General features: G+C 36.7%; 1 protein-coding gene and 2 long non-coding RNA genes across 6 annotated transcripts in view; 2 read left to right on the plus strand and 1 right to left on the minus strand.

The window, feature by feature from the left end:
* LOC126912043 (uncharacterized) overlaps nucleotides 1-17,404 on the plus strand; it is a 121,579-nt gene that overhangs the window by 54,334 nt on the left and 49,841 nt on the right. The window lies entirely within an intron of this gene.
* Nucleotides 1-17,404, minus strand: part of LOC126912053 (uncharacterized) — a 192,262-nt gene that overhangs the window by 53,548 nt on the left and 121,310 nt on the right. The window lies entirely within an intron of this gene.
* Nucleotides 1-17,404, plus strand: part of LOC118280495 (TBC1 domain family member 4) — a 70,525-nt gene that overhangs the window by 4,219 nt on the left and 48,902 nt on the right. The window contains exon 4 of one of the 3 annotated variants that reach the window (XM_050702095.1): nucleotides 571-676. In XM_050702095.1, coding sequence (XP_050558052.1) covers nucleotides 571-676 — 106 coding nt within the window. Of the gene's footprint in view, nucleotides 1-570; nucleotides 677-5,589; nucleotides 6,243-17,404 lie in introns of those variants that run through there. The other 2 variants (XM_050702096.1, XM_050702097.1) reach the window with 2 other exon arrangements.

Below are 17,404 nucleotides of genomic sequence, written 5' to 3' on the forward strand. Positions count from 1 at the left end.
ACCCATTCGTGCCGAAGCATGCAGGCTCTCCCACAGTTTATATGTTTAATATGGATATATATATTATGTATTTTTCAAGACAACGTCAATAAGAAAAAATAATATTGTTAGAAATAACCTTTAGGTGCATAAAATACAAGCATAAATAAACACTAAACGCATAATATACCGTACTAATTAAGTACTAGTTTTTTATCTGAAGTATGATCTAGAAACTAGTTTTTTAATACTTCATATTGATAAGTCACCATCGTCATGTTTACAATCTCTACTTAAGAGGGGCTTTACCATAATCTCCACGCTTGACAGACGAATTGGAGATCGCAGTTTAAAAGGTTCAAGTTTATCAGAGAGCGTTGCTGCCCGGTCTCTGTTTTAGTTGGGGTATACAACACCCTGCAGTAAGAATAGGGCTGGTTACACTTGAATTCTACTCTACAATCACCACATGACATTGGAATATCAGTTAATTTTAATTTCTATTAGTCGGGTATATGACACCCGCGGGAAGAGTAGGGGTGCAAATGTACTCGATGTGAAAAGATGATTAATCCATTGTTATTGTTCCAGGGCCAGTCAAGTACCAGGTAGACCGGAGGAGCTGTTCTACATACTCCTCAATGAAAAGGAGGCTCTCCTGAACTGCTTTCTCTTCAAAGCCGCTACTGTTAAAGAGGTAAGTAGTACTATAGGTCCTACCATACAACATTTTCAGCTACAACTAAAGATAGGAATAGACTATGATACAAATTCTGACATGACTATCAGATATTAATGTCCGAATACTCAAACGCTACTCAATTTTAAGACGCTCTCAAAACTAGTTCTGTCACTATCAATCTATACTAATATTATAATCTATACTAATATCTATACATAATATATATATATATATATATATATATATATATATATATATATATATATATTATATATATATATATATTTTATAGTGATATATATATATATTTTTTTTTTATATTATAAAGCTGAAGAGTTTGTTTGTTTGTTTGTTTGAACGTGCTAATCTCCGGAACTACTGGTCCGATTTGAATAATTCTTTTTGTGTTGAATAGTGCATTTATCGAGGAAGGCTATAGGCTATAAAACATCACGCTATGACCAATAGGAGCCAAGCAGAGCGGGTGAAACCGCGCGGAAGTGGCTATCTATACTAACATTATAAATTCTTTATAAAATGACAGAGATAGCACGATATTTTAATGCAACTTAAAATTGAGTAACAATTCAGTATTCGGGCGTAAGTTTGATAGGTTGGTTTTTTCGAGCCGGCCAATCACTGAACGGAGATTCCTATGGAGAAAGAAGAACAAAGAAGTATGGAGTACTCATAATAAAAAATCAGATCTTAATTTTTATGTTATCGGCTTACTCACGTAACGGTTTGACGAGGAACTCGACTAGTTTCAAGCCATGCTAGAGGCTCATATTCATGAGCAGCATTCCGCGACACACGACGCGATGACTCTTCATCAGTACCCTTAGTATGAGTTCGCTTTAAGTTTAAAGTAATCGAAACGAGAGCGCGTTCGGCGCTCTGATTGGTTGATACATTCGAGTTAGCCAATCAGAGAGCCGAACGCGCTCTCGTTTCGTTTTCGTTTAACGTAAAGCAAACTCGTACTAAGGGTACAGTAGCAGCGTGACAGCTTATTAGTAAAGTCTTCGTCAAACAGTTACAGTTACGTGAGTAAGCCGATAACATAATAATTAATTGATTATGTCTCACGAAAGTTACAATAAAATACAGCTTTTGATTGCTATCACTTCTGAAAACATTATAATATTTATCTATTTTCCCCAAAATAGTGAGTAAAGTAAACATAACATCCGTTACCTTACGTGTACCGTGTGTTATGTTATCTTGACGTTAACGAATTACCTGGCAATGTCAACAGTTGCAGTAAAAATAAACAAAATAACATTGGCTTCGTGGTTCTGTAATTAACATACCGTAAAATAACAAAATATCATGATTTTTATACAGTAAAGATGGGCCTGCGGACGGCGAGCAAGGGTAGCTCACCGCCCGAACAGAACCAGACCCGTGCGTGCGGCGCGTCGCGTTCCGCGCGCGCCTCAAAGAGCCATCAGACCACCACAGATGGGGCCCAGTAGGGCTGATGCCTGACCCGGAGCTGCGGACTACCTAGCGGGTTTACCGGGGCTCCGGCTCGAAAAGCAGGAGTAGGAACGGGGTGGTTTTTAGTCAGTAAGAGTCTGACACTCCCTCTCGCCTCACTCAAGGCGAGAAAAGTCATTGGATGATTTTCCCCCTCAAAAAAAAAAAAAAAAAATACAGTAAAGATACTTTTGCTTTTTACTTTTGATTTTTAACCAACTTCAATAAAGCAAGAGGTTCTCGTAGGTTTAGTGTGTATGTAAGTTTGTGCGTGATTATCTCACGATTGACCGAACCGATTTTGATGCTGTACTCAAAAGTGTTTGTTATACTTAGAAGCAGGTTTTAGTATATTAACCGACTGCAGAAAGAGGTGGAAGACGAAATTTTTATGCGACTTACTGATGTAAAAAAATAAAACGTTTATCATCTCCTACCTTGGGCGAGGCGGGAGGGAATGCCAGACTCTTACTGAATGAAAACCACCACGTTCCTACTCCTGCTTTTCGAGCTGGAGCCCCGGTAAACCCGTTAGGTAGTCCGCGGCTCCGGATCATGCATCAGCCCTACTGGGCCCCATCTGTGATGGTCTGATGGCTCTTTAAGTAATCAGACCATCACTGATGCTGATGCCGCTCTGGTCGGGCTGTGAGCTACCCTTACGGTGGCCGGAGATCGTCGCGCGATACCCATATGGTATCCCTTAAACGTCGAATTTTAGACCAGCTATATAGCGAATATCTTAACTAACTTAAAAAAACCAAAAGACTAAAACAAAAAGTTAAAACTAAAAAGCATAAAATAACTATTATAAGTACTCATTGATAGGTTAGAAGTCGAACAAAAATAAAAAACAAACATCCGAGCACAGAATCTGCTCCTTTTTTGAAGTTAGTAAAGAGCACACTAATAAATACTTTTTTGTTTGAGGGGGGAAAATCATCCAATGACTTCTCCCGCCTTGGGCGAGGCGAGAGGGAGTGTGACTCTTACTGACTAAAAACTACCTCGTTCCTACTCCTGCTTTTCGAGCCGGAGCCCCGGTAAACCCGCTAGGTAGTCCGCAGCTCCGGACACTAATAAATACTTTGACTTTGACTTACATTGTACCCGGATATTACATTATTTCCTTACTTACGTAAATTACATTTTATTGTACTTGACTTGACACTTTAAAAAGTTCAAACCGTGAACCCTCTCGCGCCGATACTTTAATTCGTTTTATTTTTCCAACAGTTTTTTTCTTGTTGGTCTAGTGGTCGCAAATGCGACTGTCGGACAAGGAGTCTCGGGTTCGATTCCCGGGTCGGGCAAAATATTGCTGGGCTTTTTTCGGTTTTTCGACTCAGTATATGGTAATAGGCAGACAACAAGTGTTGCAAGCGTTCATAGGCCACGGTAACCACTTACCATCAGGTAGGCCGTGTGCTTTCTTGCCACCGTCGTGGTATAAAAAAATGTAGGTACCTACATAATTGTGTCTTAGGACTTTCTATCTAAACCTATTTATATGCGAACAAAGTAAGAGATTTCTAGGACTCTGGCTCGAAAAGTAGGAACGGGGTGGTTTTTAGTCAATAAGAGTTTGACTCTTACTCGCGCCTAGTCCAAGGCGGGAGAAGTCATTGGATGATATTCCCCTCTAAAAAAAGAGACTCCATATTTCCTGAAACACATTAAAATTGAATAATTATACATCACATACTACACGCAGGATAAACAGAGACGTTCTTAGGCATTTAATCATTAGACTAATTAATACCTACAGTAATACGTTTACTGGTCTGGCGCATTGCCAGACTTAGCATCAAAATCTAATCGTTAGGTTAAACGGAATCGAACTTAAAACCCACATATGTCGATATACACACTTCCAACAAATCCGACAACAAAAAAAACTACATACTGACGGATGTATGTAGTTTTTGTCCAGCACGAAAATCGAATCCTGAACAAGACGCAAAACACTCACAATCATAACCACTTTAACTAAAAATCTATTCAATTAAACTAAAATCCCGATTTAAATAATATCACGGACGGTCAATTTAAATGTACTGATTTAATGAAATGTGTACAATAGCCAAATTTAAACGTAACAAGCAGGAACCTTGATCCATTATAAATTTAGATTCACGAAGCAGGTTTATTAATCAGTTGTCTATTCGTTTTAGCAATAAATACATGTTGGCACAATTCAATTTAATATCACAACCCATTTTTTAATAAGTTTTTAAAAGTGATATTTAATATTTAAAAAATATCACATCGGATTCTTTAAATATCTGGAATAAAAAAGTGACCCGTTTATAAAATAGAAGACATCAGTGTGAATTTTGAAAATAGAAGACTGATAAAAAAGTGATATTTAATTTTAAAATAGAGAATTCTAAATTTGAAATGTTCGATTATGAAATAGAGGAAGACGTGTTTATAGTGTTCGAGAATTGGATTTCAAATATAGAACGCGTCGTAATTGATAATGGACTGTGTTCGATATTCAAATATCATCTTTGATTCGTGTTTTTTTTTTCGTAATTGGTCGACTACCTAAGCTGTTTTTATGTTATAATAAAACAATTTGTGTTAAAAAATTCTACCTGAGTTTTTGCAATAGTTTTTTATATATGGACATTTACTTCAATAACAACGATATTTAACGTCGTACTTGGGTCTGTAATTAATGTCGACAAAAAGCTAAGAATTATTATAATGTGTCTTAACCACAAAAACAATTAATTGATACTTAATAATATCTACAGAAAACATTATATACGTACTGAAACGTAACCAATGAAGAGATAGTATATACTACATAATAATTGTATTATAATGGTGTATTAATGTTCATTTACATTATATAAAACCTTAAATACAAGTAAACAAAACAATTAAGAGAAAAATCCAAACAAAATACGTATGTTTGTATTAAACAATAAAAAAACCATTTCAAAAATGAAATCTTAAATAAGTACGAAATTGGAACAAAAGAAAATATAATTAAGATCAAGGCCGCAAAAATAAACAAACACATTTAAACATTTTAAAATTGGAATTGGAACAACGACGCCCAAACGCTACAACTGCAAACAAAAACAAAGTTTGAAAATAAAAAAAAAAACAAAACTGCCAATCGATAAAAAATAAATGCACATTTAAGTATTTATTTTTCTACCATATTAATATTAATACATAAATTGGTCTTAAAACTAAGCTTATAATAATGATTAAATCGAATACATTGGCGAATTTAAAACAAAAAATTATTTACAGCAATAATTAAATCATAATTCATAATTTCAAACTATTCAAGTGCTGTATAAAGCTAAACGTCAGTTTACGAACGACGTTGATTAATAAAATAAATAATAACACAGTTTAGTGTTGCCAAGAAAACACAATGTTGACTTCAGTATTCACGCCATTGGCTCGACGAGCGCTCGTCTGTTACACGGCTAGTTTCTCCGACGTCCAATTCTGGCTTGGAGCCGTACTTATAGTTCTCGCGTGTGAAATGGACCTAATATACTTTCATATATTAAACGCTATGGACATAGAATTACGTTAAAAGTGTTCTATAAATTGTGATAGTGATTTCTCATTTATATTGTGTTGGTACGTTTTCAAAATAGAACGATGAGTTTGTGCCAATTTTGTGTGTGAGTTGAGTTGTAAATAAATAACATATGATTTCGCGCACATTCTTTTTTTTTGGAAAATGTTACTCTACTGACGGATTCTGATGTGCGTAGGAAACGAATTTGACTTTTGGAAGCATATTGATAACGTTTCAAGGATATTTGTTGACGAAAATGGAATATAAAATACAACGCTGACAGTTGAAAAAAGAATAACAAATTCTGAATTCAAATTTTAAAAACAAAAGAAAGTGTCAATGTCACTGGCTGGATAAATATTCAAACATAAAAGGAATGTCGCCGTTCTGAATTTAAAATTCAAATTAATTCTTAAATAACGATTTTTTAATTGTGATTGATGGGTTTATAATTATTATAATGTGCTATGACGTCATAGTACAAGAGACAATCGTTCTGTTTTGCTCCACAATTGATTGACTGAGGAAGATTTTCATAAAATTGTGAGTATAATATTAATTTATTTGTTTATTTTTTCCTGTTCCTATTTATTTCGTGAAATCCTGTCTCTCAGTACACCTCTTCATTTTACAAGGAAACTACATTACACACAGTGCTCATATGAGCAGTAATTTCAGCTGTCATAATCTGTAACATGAAACAAATAAAAACAGGAGATTTCATAACATTTTTGATGACTTCTCTCGCTTTGGCCGAAGCAAGAGTGAGTGTCAGACTCTTACTGACTAAAAACCACCCCGTTCCTACTCCTGCTTTTCGAGCCGGAGTCCCGGTAAGAGATGTCATAACTGGATTTCGATTTAAGATAATGCGTGACACTTTACAAGAAGCAAGGGACATTACAAGCCACGCTTCTCTCAATTTTCCGTCAAGCACTTCCATATTCTTGGAGCTGCGGGCTGCCTAGCGGGTTACCGGGACTCCGGCTCGAAAAGCAGGAGTAGGAACGGGGTGGTCTTTCATCAGTAAGTCTGACACTCCCTTTCGCCTCGCCCAAGGAGGGAGAAGTCATTGGATTTTCACTCCTTAAAAAGCGATTCCATACAAAAAAAAAAACGTTGCCAATTGTCCACATTTTAATGTGTCACTTTCTGAGCGCTTATAACCTATGTATCTTTTACACCTTTTCAGTTATCAATTATCATTGGGCAGGGCCTTTTTTTGTGAAATAACATATGTTACTCAGAAACATTTAATGGTTACTTAACCCAGTCCTTAGCAATTGTTTTCCATACGAAATCGTTACTAAGAAATAGTTTAAGTATTCATTAAATGTCTCTGAGTACGGCAGTAAAATACTTTTGACCGCTTTCCACACCTAAGCCATCTCTTTACTAAGAGTTATTTAAACTAACTCTTTTAGGTGTCACTTAGAAGTCGTTGAAATCCAAATTTTCGTTAAATGTCACCTATCTTAGTTTAGGTTTCCTTAAAAAGTAGAGATATATACATTCAAACCAGCACTAGATCTAGGTAATAAACAGAGACCTAGAATTCTAGACTAAGACTTTCTAAACGATAATAGTGCAGTGTTTACCTTACTGCGTACAGTTGTAGTTAGGAGTTCTAAACATGCGCGTGAGCAGCTCCGGAATAGTAAACACGGTCTATATTAGCTGTTCCGTTATAAAGACTTTATTATTATGTTATACAGTACTAGCTAACTTTTACCCGTGACTGCCCGAAATCTAGCAAAACAAATTCTCCGACATCTCTAATTGATTTTGTCTGGACTTTAAAAGAGACTATGACCTCTGAGTTTGTTTCGGCATTTCTTCTCAGAGTAGTCGGATAGGAAATGCCGGCCTCATCTAGCTATTTGAAATATTGACGTGTAAAAGTGTTATTTTATAATCTATTTACAGAAATAAATATCATTTATCATTTATCAAATCAAAAGACAAAAATCTTTACTTTCGTTTGTCGAAAATTATGGAATGTTTGCAACAATTGCAAATTCATTCCTATTTATTACGTAAGACTCGAACAATAACAGGTGAATTTTATTTTAATTTTTTGGGAAAATCAACCAATGATTTCTTCCATTTGGACGAAGCAAGAGGGAGTGTCAGACTCTTACTGACTAAAAACCACCCCGTTCCTACTCCTGCTTTTTGAGCCGGAGCCTCGGTAAACCCGCTAGTTACTCTGCAACTCCAAACTGACCTTACAAATTAAAAAAATACTATTTAAACTAAATCATTAAATAAATATAAAAAAAAACCTAAAGAAAACCGTTTTGGTGTACATCTATAACAAATTTGGGGTATAAATCGATGACGTCACGCGGCCTCACGACCCCTCTCTAATTAGTATTCTTCATTAAGTCATCTATCATAGGTTTTATGACCCTATGTCATGTGCAGCCCTAGTCGTGATGGTCACTTTACTTAATTAATTATTTCTATAGAAAAATAACGTCGTTAGCAGGGTTTATTCTACCAAAACAGGGGGCCTACTCTAATTCAACGAACGAACGAAAAAACTTCGCAGATTGCATACTACAATTCTATTTAAGGCGAACTTTCGAAAACAAAAATGAACGAATGAAATGAAGATAAATAAAAAAATAGGTTTTGATAATTATGAAATTAAAAATAAAACGTTATTTCAAGAACTTAATTCTATTAGTAAATCAATAAAACCTACGGATGAAGATTAAACGAAACTTTGGATTCGAGAATCGGAGTAGGCCCCCAGAGCCTCGCTTTTCATGAATGAGAGATGAGAGTTTAAAGCCATGTGACCGTTTCCTCTGATACTAAGTTACGTAGCTGTGTGAGGAAGATGCGCAGCTCGAGTGTGTAATGTATCGATAATAGGAAAGCTATCCAAATCCACTCATCTTTCCATATATAAAACAGCTAGGCTAAGTCCATTTAAACCAGTGCTAAGCTATGTGTACCAATGAAAATGATTAATGGAAGCCAAATGCATCCACAGGAGCGTAGCATAGTACAATCTGTGGTGGAAAAGCAACCTAAGACATAAAACAAAATGTAGTATTATGAAACCATGCAACATCACGCCTTTGATCCCCGAAGGGGTAGACAGAGGTGCTCATTACAACTGAAATAATATAAGACACGGGTTTACACCAAGAGTGCTTTAATCCAACTAACTTAATACTAATAGGCTAGTTTCCTACTAGTCAAATTCAATACTTTTTTCGAAACGTCAAAAACGATATTTTCTATGAACTTTGTATGAAATACTCTATTATGACGTCATCAGATTTTTACGTCAAATAGCAGACTTATTTCTAGAAATTTAGCTAGAAAAATTCGAAAATTAAGTAGTTCATCAAATTTATGAATGAGAGTGTGATTATTTTTTAATATTTTATTGTTTTGAAAAGTTATAATAATTTATTTTTGAGGATACTACCCAATTACATTACATAAACTTATACTACACATAGGTAATACACTACACCACCATAGGGGTACGAGAAAAAAAAATCGTAATGCCGCTATACAATATACACCCACTTTTCACAATTTGTGTTATAAGTCCCATGTAATAGGGGGTGAGGCTATTGCCATATACCAGACACAATTCCAGACTTCGTGCTACTACTGAGAAATTTTCGAAAAACCAAAAAAAGCCTAGTAATATTTTGCCCGACCCGGGAATCGAACCCGAGACCCCTTGTCCGGCAGTCGCACTTGCGACCACTCGACTAACGAGGCAGTATATGAAACCAAAATAAAGAAATAATATAAAAAACTAAAAAACCCGAAATTTAAGCAGTCGGCACCCATTTTAAATATGAAGATTTAGTGGGGGCACATACGGCTGGCTTTCTAGAATGGGTCCCGACTGCTTAAATTTTACAATGACTTTCTTGTTTTAGGGTTTTTTCATTTTAATATTATAAAGAAACGCAGTCGGGTTTTTTAGTTTTTTAAATTACCTTTTTTATTTATTTTTTTTAGTTTTACAATTTTTTATTTTGATATATCTAGTGTCACTCTCACAGTAAATACAAATCAAACGACCCCTATCAAGCGGAAATCCATCGAGTCGTTCAGGCTAGAGAGTGAGAAATATTCGAATTTGGCGCCAAAAATCCACCATTTTGTTTTTTTATTATTTTGATATATCCAGTGTCACTCTCACAGTAAATAGGAATCTAACGACACCTCTCAAGTCAAAAGCTGCAGAGCGTGCCAAACAAATATACATAATACATACATACACTCGAAAAACATAACCCTCCTTCTGGCGCAGTCGGGTAATAACCTTGAAAACTAAAGCTTTCTATATTTATGGCACCCGGAAAATGAAAATACATGAAATTAGGTCGTAGACAGTTGTTTTATAAATATACAAGACTTACAACACGCTGTATTAGCGAAGCGTTGAGTAGATAGTGCTAGTCTATACTCTATTTTAAATACGTTTGAGTTTGTTTATTTTGTTTGAACGCGCTAATCTCCGGAACTACTGGTCCGATTTTAATAATTCTTTTTATGTTGGATAGTGCATTTATTAGAGGAAGGTAGATAGGCTATGTATATAGCAAAATAATTGCGAAAAGAAAACCATTTTGTTATCAATTCTGAAACGGTGGGTACGAAGTCAATCAAAACTGAGCAACAAAATTATAATAATAATACCTCACGGCTTTACCCCCGATAGGGTAGGCAGAGGTGAGGTAGACCCCCCTTTTCACTAATTGTGTTATAAGTTCCATGTAATAGGGGGTGAGCCTATTGCCATATACTGGGCACAATTCCAGACTCCGTGCTACTACCTACTGAGAAATTTTCGAAAAAACCTAAAAACACCGTGTAATACTTTGCCCGCCTCGGTAAACGAGCCCGGGATCCCTTGTCCGGCAGTCGCTCTTGCGACCACTCGACCAACGAAGCAGTCAGTTACTAATTTGTTTGTAAACAATTTCAATTTGAACAATCAAATACATGGAAACACTGTCAATATGTAGAAGCACAAACTATAAGGAAAATACATTATTTTCCTTCGTACTTTAATATTATAAAGTGCATAATATTTAAGTGTAACGATATATACATTATACAATGTAAGTACTACTATGTATTGTATAGCCTTGCTCTTTTCGTGTGGCTAAGCTGACTAACTACCGGGCTTAGAGACATTTAATGATTACTTAAACTACTCCTTATTAACAATTTTCTAACGACAATTACTAAGGACTGGGTTTAAAGCCAAAGAAAACGGAAAACCGACGTGAAATAACGCTTGCGTTGTGTGAGTGAGGGTACCGGAGGCCTAATTCCCAATCTTCTCAATCCTCGATTCCCCAACAACCCTTAAATTCCTATCCCTCAAAAGGACACACTTGTAACGCCTTTGGTATTTCGTATTTCGGGTGTTCATGAGCGGCGCCGATTGCTTTTTTTACGTTTGATGGGTCGACGTTTGGCCGCTATCTCGCCTGATGGTAAATGATGATGCGGCCTACGATAGAGCACGTCTACCCATAAGCAACCTATTCACTCGGGCTTTGAAGACGTTACCCCAACACTAGGATTTTCTCATACACATGACAACGATTTGTGGATCATACAAGAATTGCTCTAGAAAACACCTAGGTTATACCCATCAGGAAACACAGACTGCGGCGAAGAATTCCACTCCCAATTGTTTGCTATCAGGTGATCTCTTTGCTTTCAACACAAATATCGATAAATAAAACAACAAACGACACACCCTAATTTCCCTAACAAATCGACACCAGCAATTTATACTACGCTAACTCGAAATTTGGAAAAAACTTTTTTATGCCAAGTTGCTTAAAATGTGGGTTTACATACGTCATAAAAAAATTGAGAAGAAATATGCAAAAATAAGAAAGTTACAAATCTTATAAAACGCTAAGTAAAGGTACTTTTTGAAATCACTCGATTTATATTACGCCAACTATTATTAGCGGAGTGTGCGCGGGGATCACTTTGGTCAAAATCTGTGCAACACTGCGCTAACTCATAGTTAGCGTAGTTTAGTGCGTTCGTGTGTATACTTGTTCGTTTGTACAATGAACGACTTAGCGACTTTTACATAGTAAATACTTATGTTTTAACGTATTAATTAGTTTATTAATGGTACGTTGACTATTCTTTTTGTAAGTAAGTACATGTTCTTTATAAAAATATTGAAATATGCATCAGATGATTGATCATGCACTACGACCTCCCGTACTACACTACGCTAACATAAGTTAGACGTGTATAAGATGTAACATTTTTTTGATGAATTACGTTTATATACGGCTAACTTGCGCTAAATCAAAAAATAGAAATAAGTAAGGAAATATAAATATGAGATATTACAATGAATAAATTACATATTAAGCATACCAAATTTCAAAAAAGTATCTTAATTAATGTAAAAGTTATCACGTTTTTCCCTTTAAACGCCTCTACTGTAAAGTACGCTTTTTGAGTTAGCGTAGTATAAATTGCTGGTGTCAAAATTATAACACAACATCGCTTAGATTATTCTAAACATGTTAACGTTTCTTGCATAATTATAATAATTAATGTTTATACGCCCTTCCAAAGTCACGTCGTGTGGAAAGTGATTGGTGACGTTTATTGATAATATTTACCTTGTCTGCTGACTGCCTCGTTGGCTGAGTGGTTGCAAGAGCGAATGCCGGGATGTCTCGGGTACGGAAACCTACCTGGTATATGACAATAGGCTCACCACCTATTACATGGGCTTACAACATAAATTGTGAAGAGTGGGTGTACATTGTACAGTGGCATTACGTGTCATAATGTGCACCTTTGTCTACCCTTCGGGGAAAATAAAGGTGTGACGATATGTAACTATGTATGTATGTATTTATTTACCTTGTCGTGTAGTCACTTTCATCCCCATCATATAGATGGTTGGCAGGCCACAATTGTACATTTAGAGGTAGATAATGGTCTGGAATAAGACGTAATATGGTCAAATACACAACTCAAGAATAGTTCTGTTACAATGCATTCTTTATAAAAGACAGAGATAGAACGATATTTAAGTACAACTTATAAGGGCTGATGCCCGATCCGGAACTGCGGACTACCTAGCGGGTTTACCGGGGCTCCGGCTCGAAGGAAGAGAAGGAACGGGGTGGTTTTTAGTCAGTAAGAGTCTGACACTCCCTCTCGCCTCGCCCAAGGCGGGAGAAGTCATTGGAAAAAAAAGTACAACTTAAAATTGAGTAGCGTTTCAGTATTCGGGCGATAGGGATGAACCACCAAAGGGACCGAAACCGCTACCAAAAGCTAGTATAAAATTAATTCTGAATAATATATGCATACCTCATTACAAAGTCACATCTATTGGAAAGCACGTCAATTCAATTTTATCTCCATACTTATATTACCTGATAAATTATTCATTTTTACCTCATATCTTGTTTGTATATGTATAAAATATTACGCCGTTTAGAGACAGAGTAGAATACTTTTGTCACTACCCCTACTCTTCTCGCGGGTATCGCATACCCGACAAAGAGACTGCATATTTTTAACAAAGGCCGGACAACAGCGCTCTCTGGTAAACATGAACCTTTTAAATTGTGATCTCCAGCTCGGCTATCAAGCGTGGAGATTAGGATGGAGGCATACCACCCCATCGTCAAGTATTGGACTCTCACGGGCGGTTGATAATGAACTCCACTTACACAGAGAAACACAATGCAAGCGTTATTTCACGCCGGCGTGTCGCATTCCGCGCGCACCTCAAAGAGCCATCATACCACCACAGATGGAGCCCAGTAATGCTGATACCTATTTCGGAGCTGCGGACTACCTAGCAGGTTTACCGGGGCTCCAGCTCGAAAAGCTGGAGTAGGAACGGAGTGATTTTTAGTCAATAAGAGCCTGACACTCCCGTCGCGTCGCCCTAGGCGGTAGAAGCCATTGGATGATTTGCCCCCCTTAAAAAAGTGTTATTTCATGCTGATTTTCTGTGAGGCCGTGGTGTCACTCCGGTCGAACCGGCCCATTCGTGCCGCAGCATGACTCTCTAGTCTCCGTACTTGCAAAGGGATCATTTAGACGAGTTTAGTCAATAAGAGGCATAAAACATTATACGGGGTGTAACAAAATACCTATATACATCAAGAAGCACTGAAGAATACAGGTTGAATAGAATCTCTACACAAAGTTTCAGCTTAAAATACGTTTAAAAAAAATTGGTACCAAATACTTGGTGTCACATGGTTCTTGATTTTAAATCATACAAACGTATCACAACACTACAGTGGTCACTCGCTAATTACAAAACATTTCTTCCGTATATCTGATTACCTAGTACCAGTATCTACCTAATTCTGATGTTCGGTTTCTGGAATTTTACGCATTGGAAAAATTCATAACTTCGTTCCATGAAAACATGAGTTTAAAATCCCGTATCGTTCCCGTATCGTTTATTATGTTGTCTAGAAACCGTGCACTTGATATGTATACCCCCTTATTGTTACACCGTGTATGTTTAGTCAATAAGTAATCCGTTTGATTCAAGTTCTAGTCCAATATACACTATAATTAATTATGTATTAAATGCCTATTTACAAGGAAAATGAATATATTGACCTCGCACCAAGAGATACAGGTTTAGATGGTAGCATTATGGAAAGTTTAAGCGTATGAAGGTTAACTACGGTTGGTTTAAAGATTTTATTATGTGCGTCTGTGTTCCGTGATTTGATATTCTATAGTAGTCCGTTAGTTCCGTGATAAATGTGGAAGAGCCATGCTTCGACACGAATGGGCCGGCTCGACCGCAGTGATACTACGGTCTCACAAAAAACCGACGTGAAACAGCGCGTTATGTTGTGTGAATGAGGTTACCAGAGGCTCAAATACCCTTCCCAATCCCCAATTCCGTAACAACCCTTAAATTCATAACCCCCAAAAGGCCGGCAACGCACTTGCAACCTTGTAACGCCTCTGGTGTTTCGGGTGTCCATGGACGGCGGCGATTGCTTACCATCAGGTGATCTTGTTATTGGGTGAATTAGCGGGGTATCCGAACCGAACTACAAGATAAAAGTGAACCTTTAAATGTCGACAAAAACCTTGAAATTTCTATGGTGATGCCTAGGTTTAAAGGCTCATTTGCCTCTGATTCCTTAAAAATCCTACTCTTCAGCTATTATTAATGCTACATGGTTATATACCTATGAAAACCTTCACAGCGTATTTAATATTAATAAACCTTTTATAGAGGTACTTATAATATTATAATGTATATAGTAAAAGACAACTTTCACCAACTTTGAAAGTCAAGGACCGTTGGAAAATTCTTGTCGGAACAAAATAGGAAAAGTAACAAAAGATGACCTTAGTACCAAACTAATATACTTTGCCCACACAAACATATAAAAGGGAGAAGACAGAAGTACCATTAAACATTAGAGTTATACAATTATTAACACCACAAATCTTATTAATTATTATGTTATCGGCTTACTCACGTTATTGTTTGACGAGGAACTCGACTAGTTTCAAGCCCTGCTAAAGGCTCATATTCATGAGTAGTATTCATTAATCATAAAGATTGCGAATTGGATTTTTTTTTTTAATGGGGGCAAATCATCCAAGGACTTCTCCTGCCTTGGGCGAGGTGAGTGAGAGTGTCAGACTCTTACTAACTAAAAACCACCCCGTTCCTACTTCTGCCCTTCGAGACGGAACCCCGGTAAACCCGGTAGTCCGCAAATCTATGTATAACCTCACTCACATGGCGAAAAGCAAGGTATGTGAGCTTTCATGCCAGTTTTCTATGAGTCCGTGGTATCACTCCGGCCCAACCGCGCCGAAGCAGGACTTTGTCATTTGAAAACTTGTTACTTGAACGTATATTTCACCGAAATCACCGATTCCTCGCTCTCTGACCGCGCTCAATGGTCTCTTGGATGCAAATCCAACAAATGATCTGTTCGTGGATGGATGGAAGGAGATTATGCCTGAAGTATTGCGAAGCGAACTTATGAATGCTGTTAATTCTTGTTTTGTTTTAGTTATGTATGTATGTTGCCTTAATTGGTTGTTTACCGTTGTAACTTTTGAATTAAATAGGTAAATCAATACTTTATGGAAAGTGAACCTACTGTCTTATACTTGTGATGTGTCTAGAAAACGAAAACTTGGACGCCACCCAACATGTTTCTAGGAAACTCGTATTACCATAATGACTTTGTCAGAATTTGGCGCGGCTCTGAAATTGATAATTAAAGCGAAAATTTTACGGAAAAATACTGTACACGTTGTTTCTTTTACTGGTGAATGACTGACTGACAGACTAATACGTCATGTGTAACCGAAATTGTGGTTCTTTTTGAGAGGCAAACCAATGACTTCTCCCGCCTTGAGTGAGGCGAGAGGGAGTGTCAGACTCTTACTGACTAAAAACCAACCCGCTCCTACTCCTGCTTCGGGCTGCAACTCCGGTAAACGCCTTAGGTAATAAAGAGAGATATCGCAGACAGTTGATAAATGCAGGTCGCTTTGAGCTGGTCTATTTGACAGTCATTGAGGGATTATCGATGATAAAAATCATTTACTTAGGTACAGACAGATGCATTTTCCAGAAGTGCTATCTCATTTTTAACTAGGAACACACAGTATGTCGGGAGCGCAGATCTACGCAAGACACAATGTGTTTTCTATTGTGTCATATATACAAGAGGTTAAGAGCTGTTGAAGAATTTAACAGTTCGGCAGTCGCACACTTGCAACCACTCGACCAACGAGGCAGTCAAAGGTGATTAACACAAGAATTGTTTGGAAAAACAAGTTTTTTCTCAATCGTTCAAAGTTTATAATAGTAGGCATTAGTTGGTATCGTCAAAAGTTTGACGATCCGTAATAATAAGATTTAAACAAAATTAAATAAATAAAACAAATTAAAAAAATGATCGGCTAAGCTAATCACTTTTGTTTTAATAATATTTATTTGCCTGTCTGGCCAAGTGCTTGCAAGTGCGACTGCCGGGGGTCTCGGCTTCGATTCCCGGGTAGGGCGAAGTATCACTGGGCATTTTCGGTTTTTCGAAAAATTTCTCAGTGGCAGCACGGAGTCTGAAAATGTGCCCGGTATATGGCAATAGGCTCACCACCATCTACCAGTAGCCAGTTGCCTAGCCACCGCGCCAACTGTGCAGTCAAAATGTTTATTTCACCTCCATTCTCTATGCACCAAATAATATATTTACCAACCCTTTTGTAGTATACTTAGCAAGTACTTAAATTACGTCACATACCTAATTCACACGTTTAACTAAGTTATGTCATCGCAAACTTAGCAAAAAAAACTTTGTTTAGCTTAAAATTCAATGTAAACAACAAAAAATGTTCTTAAGTAAAACTTGAGGTCATTCAAGTTATATGCTTAAGTAAATAAAGTTACAAAAACAAATGTACGAAACAATGTTTAGGCATTGAATTCCATTGTGGTTATTGGTCATAAGTTAAGTACATAGAAAAAAAAATTTTGTCACATAATAGTATTAAATTGTGGTTTAATTTTGTTTGTGAATTTTGGTCTGCGATAATGGGATGGGACATATTTTATTTTCATTAGCGGTATATATCAATAAAATGTTTGTTTTACAACATAAAAGACTTACATAATTAATCAGAATACTTTATTAATATAT

The sequence above is a fragment of the Spodoptera frugiperda genome, chromosome 21, assembly GCF_023101765.2.
Source record: "Spodoptera frugiperda isolate SF20-4 chromosome 21, AGI-APGP_CSIRO_Sfru_2.0, whole genome shotgun sequence".
NCBI classification, from domain to species: Eukaryota; Metazoa; Arthropoda; class Insecta; order Lepidoptera; family Noctuidae; genus Spodoptera; species Spodoptera frugiperda.